Here is a 12,424-nt window from a genome sequence, read left to right as displayed (position 1 = left end):
GACCTTATTAGGAGCTTCTGCCGCAGCCATAACACCCACCACACACAGCGGGCAAAGCAGTCTCTCTTCTGGCTTCTTGAAATACACCTGGTTCCAACTCCACCGCCCTTCAAGGTTTTGAAAGTGCCAGCTGGACACCACCTGTCCCCATCAAAACTAAACCTGTTTTGGGGCCGACCTTTAGACCTCTCACCGGCTAATAGGCCTTAAATGCTGACGACATGCAGTGCCCGCCAACCTGCTCGTTTACCTGTATCCTCAGGAGCCCGCAGCTCGGGCTGTCGGGCAGCTGTTGGTGCTGCTGCTGTCGCTTAAATCACGGGGCGAATGAAGACATTTTACGGCAGAGCAGGTTGTACTAGGCTACTGACGGCACAATCGAACGCTGAATAGAAAATAAACTGAATGGCCTGTGAACAGCCTGGAAAAAATGTTTCTGAAAGAGACAGCCTATGCCAGATAACTGGATAACAACGGGCGGTACCCAAAGTGTTAACACATTACACTGTCAAATATAATAATCGAAGGAACAATACAATTTTGAAAATACCCCATGAGCCTATTGTAGGCTACATGGTTATTGGCATCCAAAGGAGAGCCTTGTGTGAATTTAAGCAAACTCGAGAAGGCAACAATTTGCATAGCAGCCTACCTGAAGCATATCACTCTCGGAGCCTATCAACCCACCTAACATCTTCTTTCCATAATTTGACCAATTAGCCTATTTAACCAGAGAGGTTCTGCGTATGATCTGCAGAGAATCGAAGATAAACTAATAACTATAGCCTACCACCCCAGGGAAAAAAAAAAAAAAAAGGACCATGTGCACTTCTGCCCTCTTCACATGCATGCATATCGATGTTCCGGGAGACCATATTCTACCCGACCGCAGGCGTTGCCGAGAATAATAAACTCAGTAGGGCAACGACAATTAATTTCACCCCCATTATTTCACCTAGCAGAATTCATTATGATATCTCGTAAAAGAGCAAGGTCACTAAATGTTAGGGACGTAGCCTACAGTTATCATAAAGAGACATTGTTACTTACATTACGAGGCGACGTTTACTTTTCAGTCCGCTTTCAAACGGGCTCAGAGAATGTGTCGCCGACCCCCCTCAACGCAGGATCTGGAGTCAACAGCCTCTCTGTCCAATGTGTTTCGCGACGTTTCACAAAGCCCCGCGCACGCTCCTGCGTTCGCTGACGTCTGTTCATCAATGCTTTTCTGTACTTCTTTCACGCTGCCATTGATACGATGCGCTATCTCTCTCTCTGTCTCACCCTTTGTGAGTTACGCTCGGTAACTCAACACTTTGTATGAGTAGGCTACTTGTGTATCCTCTGGGAAGCGCTACTGGGCACCGTCCTCTCTCGTAGGTCTCCTTGGAAACTACACAGCAAGCGCTGACTGTGGTGCTGATTGGCCGAAAGGGAAAAAAAAGCTTAAGCCACTTAAAAGCGTGCGCCCCTTATTCTGGTCTGGCCTACTGTATAGGGATAGGGAGCTTTAATTTCTGAAAGTGTGTGAAAGTCTCAGTCAGACAGGATCAAATTCATCAACATTTGAATATTCTCAATTAATATGATTGTAATAAGATTTAGACCTTTAAAAAAAAACAAAAAAAAAAAAACACTTTTATCTCAAATCTATTGAGTAAAAAAGTGTCAAAATTATCTTTAATCCACTACTTGATGCTGTGAACAAAGGTCTTGCAATGAATCGACCCCCAGGATCACCCCATGAAATGTGACCTGGGGTGGACCTACACATAGAGAGCACTGGCACCAGTATCCTTTTGCACCATCTGACACCCGATCTGGCTGATAAAGTCTATCGGAGACGGGGACAGGGGACGGCGCCTGTGGAAGGGGTATTATCTTACTGCGCTACGGGGAGTCTCCTTACTGGCCGACTGGCACCACCGTGAACTTGAAAATGTTGCCATGGACACTGTGATGTGTATACAGTCCCTGAGCGCTCAAGCAAGCTGTTGAACACACACACACACACACAGTGAAGAAAAATGTTCTGACTTCCCCACAGGCAAACTGATGTATTGGTCTTGTTGATCATGAGAAGATCATGAGAAGAACGCAGGTTCCTTTGTATTGATTTATGGTACCCTTTTCTCTGTTTAAAGGTTCTACTCTGAATTACAGTATGTCTGACAATTCATCGAAAGCTAATAGGTTATACAGCCTATTACTAAAAAAAAACCTTTAAGAACTTGGCGAGAACTATTTGATTTCTGATGAGTCAACATTCCCTCCCTTAAATGATGACTTAAGTCTGAGCCTATGAGGAATTTACCGCATTTCAGTAATGTCCACTAGGCCTACTATTAGAAATGAAAGAAATGAGGAGGCTATTGTGCAATATCTTTTAAGGAACAATATGAGTAGGCTTTTGTGTAATGATATCTATCAAGGAACGCTTTTAAAAGAATGTTTCACTGAATACATCAGCATCCTGACATTCCTCGGTGCTCCTGACATTCCTAGATATGCTCCGAGCCTCAGTGTGATCCCTGAAAATCCAGATTCCCAGTGGGCCGCCTTTGATCCTGTAGTTCCCGGGAGACATATGTCCACAGGAGTGTGCTGGCAGCAGGTTTTTCGGGCTTAAGATTAATTAACAGTTGGAGGATGAACATGAGCTGATTTCACCCCAACATAGCTGTGTGGTGCAAAATATTTTAACAACAACAGTCCACCTAAATCATATATATTGTTTGACAAATATCTCACCCATTTTAGCTATAGACTTACACATATTGCATTTGTTTGCTTTTTAAACATTTCTTCCACAACACATGATGATCACAAGTGATGCTTGTTATGAGTAATCCCCAACCCTAGTCTATTGCACCGGTCAATGCACGGATAGGCTACACTTTAACTGTGTTCAAAAGTTCAGAAGGTTACATGCTAAAAAACAATGTGCATGATGGCAGCTATCTGATTGACAACTACAAAAACACTGGGGGAACTGGTTTGGAGTGATATAGCCTTAATACACTCACTTCAAATATGGTTAAACAGTGCTATTCAGAAGTAGGCTAAGCCTATTCATTAATTCAGGAATCCTAAAGTTTACAATCGACCTAACATTCGCCTAGACCTTGCAGACAGTAACAGATTCATTTGGCTGAACTGTTCATTCACTCATTTGACTGAAGACTGGTCCCATAAGTTAGCAGTTGGCAAATATTGTTAAAACGTCGCTGAGGTTGGGTGAATCAATCCACCAATCCAGTAATTAATCACATTATTAAAACGTAGCCTACGCTGAAAGCTTTAAATTAGTATTTGCTCTAACTTATTAAACCAGCTCTGAAGTGAACTTTAAATGAGCTGTAGGCCTAAATGGACTAGGTCTGGCTAAGGCCTAGGCCTACTACTCTTAAATCTTATATTCAGCAAATTCATCAGGCCACTGTTAACAGGTTGACGCACTATCCAATGCCACGTGACGAAGAATAGAGGCACGGAACGGGAGAGACGAGCTGCTTCCGCCTGGTATTTGTGCAGCCTACTTCGTTTTTAGCCTTTTACAACTGGCCTAGGATCAGATATTTGTAGTCTCGTTGTGGTGGCAAGACTTGAAAGGGAGCTGTGGATTCTGGTCCAGGACCTGGCTAAAATAGCTAATCCGCAGCATAACTTGTCCCACCCTAGTGTTTTCGGTGGCAATGATTGACAGTGCGTTTGGCGAATGGTAAAATGAGAAAATGCATAATGAAGCGTCGGTGACGGTACGTTGAAATTATTGGGCCAATCAAAACACAAGAAACACAAACGTCGGCTTTAGGAGTGAGGTGGCTGCCTCTGCCATAGATGGGCTTGAATGGAAGTAGAAAGTTACATGTTAGAAACATATGGTACTAAACTTTATCTAGAATGAATGGAACAGCCTACTCCAACTTTGATAATCAAGAACACATCCTCAAATTGGGAGAGACGTTTGAGAAACAACCTAAAAGCGCATTCCACACGGTTCGATGTAAGTGACATCCTTTAAATAGCACTTTTGTTCTCTTGTATAGCATTTTAACTGATATTACCAACCATTCTAGCAATGGCGCTGGCATTTCTGAAAATGAGTTGGCATATTTGTTAAACCTTGGTTCAGGCTTCTGTCTGGGCAGCTATAATGTCTGTGCTTGCTTGGTCGCTAAAATGGAAATAAACCAGAGAAAGCTGTGTGAATAGACACTCTCCTTGACATTCGTTGTTCGCTGGATCATTGGATTAAACTATCAACCCCCTATGGATCCTATTGAAATGTCCGCAACTCTATTGAAACGTTTTTGAACGGCCATAAGCTAACAGATGGTGTGAGAGGAACGTTCATATCAGGATATCGCTTCGTTAAACACGGAGTTATAGCGCCACCTGTTGGAAGAATATATGCCAGTGCAAATAACAGTTTTGTTCCTTTGTGGTGAGCGTCTGAAAGGGTGATGATTGATTGCTCACCCGAAAGAATTTAGATTTCACTTCATTTTATGTACTAAATACTGAATTATATTAGTGTGGCTAAATGTCCTAAAAATATTTGCCTTCCCCCCCCAGATGACTTCAAACCAGCCTCCATTGACACCACATGTGAGGGGGAGTTAGAGGTTGGCAAAGGGGAGCAAGTAACCATCACACTGCCAAACCTTGAGGTATATTATTTCCCTAGAAATATTTGAAGATTTTGTTTACCGTTCCTCGTTTTAACGTGTACGTACATCGTAGTTTTATGAATGAATCTATATACCTTTATGCTAAATGTTTTGAAGTTGCAAGCAGTCACCTAAAGAGACGTGTGTTTTCATACCCTGAACGGATTGGGGGGGGGGAAGGAACCCTTGAACCCTACACAAATCCAGCTCATAAACAGTTCTGAGTATGACCCCTGATAAGGTTTCCAATATGGGGGCAAGCTTAAAAACACTAAACTTAATGGCTGTAAACATCACATGAACCTGCTCTACCCCAATGCTAACGGCTACTCTCTGGTCAGGGTGTGTCAGAGATGTGGTTTTGATATCTTCGTTGATGTTTGTCCTGGCTACTGCAGGGCTCCACGGCTCCTGTGACTGTGTTCAAAGGCTCCAAAAGGCCGTACATGAAGGAATGCATTCTCATAGTCAACCATGACACCGGCGAGTACCGCCTGGAGAAGCTTAACAGCAACATAGCTGTGAAGAAGACCAGGTGAGTGGGTCTTGCAATGCAGGTGGTTAGAATAGGGTGACCAGACGTCCCCGGTTTCAGGGGACAGTCCCCGTTTTTGGTTGCCTGTCCCGGGAAAATACAGAAAAAACTACCTACAGTATGTCCCTGTATTTTGAAGATAAAACTTATATAAAACAGATAAGACTCTGTATTTCAATCAGATTGATAGTCAAACTGAAAATGTCCCCGTTTTTAATCACATTTTTGGGATTATGTCCCCGGTTTTGGTCTCGGACATCTGGTCACTTTAGGTCAGAAGGTTGTCTAAGGGTGCACATGCAGTGGAGGGAGAGAATTCAATATTTACTCTCAGGCAGCGCAACTGCTGAGAGAGTAAGAGCAAGTGAGAGAGACAGTACAGTGGTCAGGTTGGTGTTGAATGCATGTGAATCAGCTTTGTGTGTGTCTGTGTGTGTCTGTGTGTGTCTGTGTGTGTCTGTGTGTGTCTGTGTGTGTCTGTGTGTGTGTGTCTGTGTGTGTCTGTGTGTGTCTGTGTGTGTCTGTGTGTCTGTGTGTCTGTGTGTGTCTGTGTGTGTCTGTGTGTGTCTGTGTGTGTCTGTGTGTGTGTGTGTGTGTGTGTGTGTGTGTGTGTCTGTGTGTGTGTGTGTGTCTGTCTGCAGGGCGGAGGGCAGCAGTAAGATCCAGTCGCGGCTCGACCAGCAGACGAGTCGTCTGAGCCAGCAGCTGAAGCCTGGGGGGAGCAGCAAGGCCTCGTCCAGCTCCAAGAGCTCCCCTCCGAAGGAGAAGCTCTCCCCTGCCTCCCCCATGGACGACATCGAGAGAGGTAATAGCCTCCTTCACACAGTGGTGTGGTCCAGTTAGCTGTAGTGGGTATACTGTGATCGACCCCAAATGTTAATACGTATCCTTGCCCATTTTAAGTCACTGAGATGGTGATGCTTTGTAAGTGGGTATGCTGCGTAGTCCTACGTATCGCAACATCGAGAGAGGTAATGGCCTTCACACAGTGGTGTTGTCCAGTTAGCTGTAGTGGGTATACTGTGATCGACCCCAAATGTTAATACGTATCCTTGCCTATTTTAAATGGGTATAGTGACATGCCATGGTGATGCTTTTTAAGTGGGTATGCGGCTTAGTCCTACGCATCACGTAGACTACACCACTGCCTAGATACTCGACGCGTCTGTCACTGCGCCTGCGAATGTGACTCCAAAACGATGTAGATCTCGCTGGCGCATACAATATAAAATGCGTGCCCAGAGGTTGTGCAGCACTCTGCTGCTGAATCCCAATCTCTCCACTAAGCCCTGAACCCTGAACCCTCACACATGTAACTGACATCAGTCTTAAGTGGATCAAGTGTGCGAGGGTATAAGGATTCAGAAAGCTAAGAACGAAATGGGACAGCACCTGCGACGTGTCATTAAATTTGCAACACAAGAATGCGAATGCTGCTAACACGTTTCCGTTTCTGTTTCCGTTTTATGGCAGTTATTTACCAAAGTTTTTTTCAAGCTTCCAGCCTCCCTTTGGGTAACTCCGGGTGTCACGTCACAACGCAATACGCTCTTCTCATTCGTCTTTTTTATCTATCCTCCCTTCCTTCCCTCCTCGGTCCTCCGACTCGTTCCCACTGATCTATAAAGAACACTGGTTAGACTATCCCATTGTTGCCGCCCCATCATTCTTTATAGAGCAGCGGGACCTTTGTTTTTTTAGTCCCCGTTTTTGGTTGTCTGTCCCGGGAAAACGGGGACTGGTATGAATTACCCGAAATTTCCTATTATTCCATGAAAATTTCCAATTTGGAATATTTCCAAATTCCCCATCTTAACATCCCATGGAAAATTTCCAGAAAGTTTTCAGAGAAATGTTCTTCCCATTACAACCCTAGGCATGTGTAGGTGTAGGTAGGTTTCTACATTTATGGTGTAAAGTTTTGCTGGCTGTGTGCTCCTGTATAATTACCCCATGCAGTGGTTGAACTAGTTGAGCCAGACGTTCGCTACACAAAGGTCATGACAGATTCCAAGGAAACACAAACAGCGCTGACTGGAGCTCAGATGCTGCTGCAGGGACACAGTTGTATGATTTGACTCATAATGAGTCATTTTTGAGGCGTGATTGATTGGAACGACTTGTTTTCATTGTGTATTTTTCTGAGGTTCTATTTAGATTTTTTTTTTTTTGTATAGAAATCCAAACTGTTTTTATGTAATGTTAAAAAAAGGAAAGGCTCTGTGTTACCTATTGATGCAAGCTTGATGCAAACCAGCTACTTTTAGCCTGAACTCTTTTGTAATGCCATAATGTACCACTTGAGACACTATTAGTGAATCAGTGGAAGAAATACACTTTTGGCTGCATCTCTGCACGACTCCATTTGGATTCGTTTTTACTGGCATATCAACTTTCTGTTTACAGTACATTAAAGCATTGGGAAATATGCCTTTTTTTCTATAGTTATTGTCTTCAGGATCTTGTCTCTCAGGAATGTAGATCAGCTTTGTGAAAATGTTGTGTGCCACTCCTGGGGAAAGGGGAAAGGGATTTCCCTAACCATAATCAAGCAACTGATGTTACTGAACTGGTTACTGGTTAGATGGATAACCTTAGCTATGTTGTTCAATTAGCAATAGCCTACTATACTAAAACTAACAAGCCAGTAATCTGTAATTTCCTGTCATAGCCTACTGTGTGCGTAAACAGGAAATTGATTGCCCGGTAGGAAGCAAATCCAAAAGTAGTGCATAGAGCCCATTGTGCACAGAATTAGTCATGGCTTCTTTATAATGTCTTTTTTGTGGACTTGTATTTGATATATGTGTGTGTGTGTGAGAGTCCTTAGTTTTTCTATGAGTAATTGTGCGTGCGGTGTGTGCGTGTGTGTGTGTATGTATGTGTGTGTGTGTGTGTGTGTTACGCGTGCAGATTTGACTACAGAGGTATGTGTTGCATTGTATTATGTGTTAATGTGTGTGTGTGTGTGTGTGTGTTTATAGAGTTGATGGCGGAGGCGCGAGTGATGGATCAGATGAGCAGTGGCGACAGCTCTTCCGACTCCCGAAGCTCCTCCTCCTCCAGTGACAGCTCCAGCTCTAGCGGCAGCGAATCGGAGGACGAGGGACGCAGAGGCCAGCCCCCAGCCGCGCCCCCTCACCAGGGCATGCCCATCCTCACCACCACCACCACGTCCTCTTCCTCCTCTCACATGCGGCCGGAGGAAGGTGGTGGAGGAGGTGGCGGAGGTGGCGGAGGTGGCGGAGGCGGCGGAGGCGGCGGAGGCGGCGGAGGAGGAGGAGGAGGTGGTGGCCATCTCATGAGCACGCTCAGTAAGTCTGCTGAATCAGAATTAGAGTTAGAATCAGAATTAGAATTAGAATTGGAATAAGAATCAGAATCAGAATTAGAATCAGACTCCGGTTAACAAACAAATAAACTGGTATCAGTTAGAACTGAGGTAGATCAGGGCCAAAACTGAGCTAGAACTAGATCAGTTCTAAATGTAGTTGAGAACCAAGTGGGTTCCGGGCCACAGCAGGACCGGAACTAGATCTAGAACCAGAACCAAGAGAGGGAGGCAGAGGAATTTTGTCACACTGTCTTGGGTCTCTTCAACATCTCTGCTGGTACTGCGTATCTTTCCCGTTGAGTTAATGGAAACTGATTTTCCATTAACTTTACTTTTAAAAGGTTTCTATTGTTCATGCTTATCATTAGTCAATATTTTGCCAAAGTTTATTTGTCCATGTTCAGTTTGTGATTGTGTCGAGAGAATCTTTTTTTTGGCAAAGTTTAATCATTAGTTGGCCGTATAACTAGCAGAGATGGACTTGTAGAATAAGTGATCAAATAACATCGGACACTACGAGCCAGATCTGTTAACTTTTGCTATGCTGCAGTGCAAGCCTAACGAGCTAGACCCACATCAAGATGTAGGGTCTAGGAACTCACCATAGCAGGGCTCAGTCAGAGGGGTAGGATAAACGGTTAAAATTCCCTCTCCACTCAATAGGATAGCGCTAAACGAATCATCTTCTTGTTTTCAAGTAGCAGGATGCTTAACGGTCGCAACTACTGGTCCCATGTCAGTCATCATTTTCTTAAGCCCGTCCATCGACTCGATACACGATGTGATTGGTTCGGTGATCGCTGCCAAAGTCTGGTGTCTAGATTTCTAGGCTACAACCCCTATCATTCCATGAAAAAAATGTCCCAACAATCTTTTTTGTGCCTATTTCAAGAACCAAGTCTCTTTCTTGGTCTGATCCTGCCATCCCGAGTGACCTCTTTCTTTCTGTTTTGTAGAGAACGACCTGCAACTGAGCGAGTCTGGTAGCGAGAGTGACGACGACTGACTTGCCTCTGCCCACACTGAGCAAGACCACTGCCTGCAGTATATACGAAGCCAATGTACCGGATAACAGCCGACTCTGAACGGAACTGCACCGAATCGGGTCCGGATTTGGCCCAGATATGGTGCTGAATCCGGCCTTATCTTTTTCAGAGTCTGCTGTTATTTCGAATGCAGGAGGAGGAATCCCGCTTGATGTGTCAAGTTTAAATGGAAAATCTTCTATGTAGCTAGGAATGGGGAACCTCCCCACCTGCAATCTGTTAATGTTGTTCATGTTGTTATTGTTGTTGTTGGTTTCTCTCTCAAAGCATCAGTATTTATTTTGCGTAAACATGTTTTGAATCTTTAGACGAGACTGGGACGAGAAGTGGCGATAAATTTCCTATTAGAGAATGGCAAAGTTTATTTTTGTTCAATAGCTTAATCTTCTAAATGGACGCTTTGTAATTTTAATTTAATTTCCTCCTTTGGTATGAAATGTAGGCCTTGTTTCCCATACATGGATTATGTCCCCAGACTTAAAAAAAATCTATGAAAATCCTCATTGAAAAAAAATCTAGTTTAGGACCAGACTTAATGCATCCAAGGGAAACATGCCGATGGTGTCCACCACCAAATCCCTCTTAATCTTAATTTTGTTGGTAGATATCTCCAGATTTTAGATATACAGTAGGTGCTGTTGTTGCGCCATGATGAAGTTGTGAGTTTATCATCTCATTTGAAGGTATGGGTAGAAAAGTAGTCTGACTAGGCTGTTCACAGTCATCCTAAAGTAATTTATCGTTAGACTAATGAATGGCCAAGTTCAATGTAGTGCTCAATGATCTAGCAAACATATCAAGGCTTGCCTTTGAAAGAGCCAATGCGTTTACTTGAAATGGATTAGTTTATCAGTCAGAATTAATTTCATATGCAAAATATTAATTTCATATGCAGTTCACAGCTGTGAACCTGTCAACTTATTACGAAGACCACACTTAGCCGCCTTAAACCTGCAATACTTGAATGTGTCTGTCTTACTGCAGTTCCGAAACTTTCAAAAAGACCAACATGCTGCTGATTGGTGCACCCCTCAGGCCTCGTCTGGCTTGCCGTAGGGTGATGAGCGTCTCTTGTGTGTGATGGTCAGAAATGTTTAGCTGTGGAGTCTTAAACGCACTACAGTACAGTATGCCTTGACCGCTTTCTCTCTCTTTTTTTTTTTTTTTGCAATTCATCTTCAAACCTTTCAAATCCAACCTTCTATTTCTCTCTCTCTCTCTCTCTCTCTCTCTCTTTTCTCTCTGCTTTCTCTCACACTCTCATTCACTCAACTGCGTTCTCTCTGTTTGTGATGTTTGTCTCTCTGCTGACTGGTTTTTCTCCTTTTTTGTCTGTTTACTGCTGGGTTACTGTTTGCCACGCTGGAGCTCTCTCTCTGTTTAGATAGCCAAGCCAGGTGTTTGTTTACTTGGGTAAAGTAGCTGTCTGGAGAATGAGGTGGGGTCGGGCAGGGAGAGTTATCAGAGCGTGTGCCCTGCCAACCACAGACGGGCTTACTGCTGCTTCTCCAATGGCTCTATGATGAGAATTTAATGAAAGTTATTCATGCTGGAAAATAAATATTTAAATTCTTTTGCCAAAATTATGCCTCGTTGAGTTTCCTTCTTTGCCATGGTCACTGGCTTTGGGTTTTGTGAAATAACAATAATCTCTGTAAAAATGTGTTCATGTGTTAGTAATGTGATGGGTTAGTCCATTTTTAACATATTATTATATGTTTTAGAATTCTATACTAACATTACTCTGTTCTTGAGGCCTGTGCTAAGATCTTAAATTGTGCAACAGGGGTCTCAAACTCGGGTTTGCTTTTTCCCCCCATCATAGGCTACTTTAGCTAGTCAACCCAGACAAACCTGGTGCCAAAATTGAATTGTCTCTGCAGGTCAGTCTGGAGGGGATCCCACTGATGCTTGTTTCCAAACTTCTTGTTTTACTTCCAAGGGCCTAACCTGCAGTGACATTAGACTCATAGCAGGTGTGTTTAACTCTTTCCACATTGTTTAAGTGCTGCAAATAAGTCTTTCTTGTAAAGAAAAGTTTTAAATGCAGCGTTTTACTCAATTCCAAAGAAAATACACGTCCATATTAACCCTGTCATCATCAGCACATCAGGTGCGATGCAGCGCCATTGGTTGTGCTGAATTCACACTTGATTCTGATTGGATCTGGGGTTTCTGGGGATTCAGAAACTAGTGTAAATGGTATCATTTCCAGACCGACTTGCAGAGCAAATTCAAATCAGCTAACATGTTTGTCTTGGTTCACCCAAGCTAAGGTTACTTATTTGCATTTGGTGGTAATAGCACCTTCTGTCCTTGCTCAGAATAGACAGGATGCCTTATTAGGCTAATGGATGATGAGGCAGTAACATGGTGTAGCCTACGGTGTGTACTTTTCTTAAAGCTGCTTGTGCTTCTGGTTAGCATTTCCTTTATTCTTCAGAAAGAAATTTTCTTACAAGTGACAAGGAGTTTTAGACCACTGGTGTACATGGGCCTAGCTATGCATCTGCCCACCCATACAGAAAAATCAACGGATAAAGTACAGTACCCTCCAGAATTATTGGCACCCTTGGTAAAAGTTGACTAAAAATAGGTATAGATAAAAAATATTTTGGTGATTTATTGTACTCCCACAATGAAAACAATGAGGAAAAATATACCCTGCAACGGAAGCAATTTTTTCTCATAATCTCATAAAGAAATATCATTGTGGGAGTACAATACATTTTTACCTATTTATTTAATCAACTTTTACCAAGGGTGCATGGCAATAATTCTGGAGGGTAGGCTACTGTATCCACATAATGCAGCTGCATTCAGCTATTTTATAGCC

The 12,424-nt window shown here is 43.2% G+C and overlaps 1 protein-coding gene across 1 annotated transcript; it reads left to right on the top strand.

Moving 5' to 3' along the window:
* The first annotated feature begins 3,789 nt into the window (after positions 1-3,789).
* Positions 3,790-11,171, top strand: eaf2 (ELL associated factor 2). The gene is made up of 7 exons (XM_062534962.1): positions 3,790-4,006; positions 4,579-4,673; positions 5,072-5,208; positions 5,850-6,013; positions 8,193-8,417; positions 8,496-8,522; positions 9,499-11,171. Exons 1-7 carry the CDS (start codon positions 3,904-3,906, stop codon positions 9,546-9,548), a joined length of 801 nt encoding a protein of 266 aa, XP_062390946.1. The 5' UTR covers positions 3,790-3,903; the 3' UTR covers positions 9,549-11,171.
* The last annotated feature ends 1,253 nt before the right edge of the window (positions 11,172-12,424 follow it).

The sequence above is a fragment of the Sardina pilchardus genome, chromosome 4, assembly GCF_963854185.1.
Source record: "Sardina pilchardus chromosome 4, fSarPil1.1, whole genome shotgun sequence".
NCBI lineage: Eukaryota > Metazoa > Chordata > Actinopteri > Clupeiformes > Clupeidae > Sardina > Sardina pilchardus.
This window is presented reverse-complemented; position numbering and strand designations above follow the sequence as displayed.

Coding starts and splice junctions, on each gene's coding strand:
- eaf2 (XM_062534962.1), top strand. CDS start 3,904: ATGAATGGAACAGCCTACTCCAACTTTGATAATCAAGAACACATCCTC. Junction 8,418..8,495: donor TCACATGCGGCCGGAGGAAG/GTGGTGGAGGAG, acceptor GAGGAGGAGGAG/GTGGTGGCCATCTCATGAGC. Junction 8,523..9,498: donor CCATCTCATGAGCACGCTCA/GTAAGTCTGCTG, acceptor TCTGTTTTGTAG/AGAACGACCTGCAACTGAGC.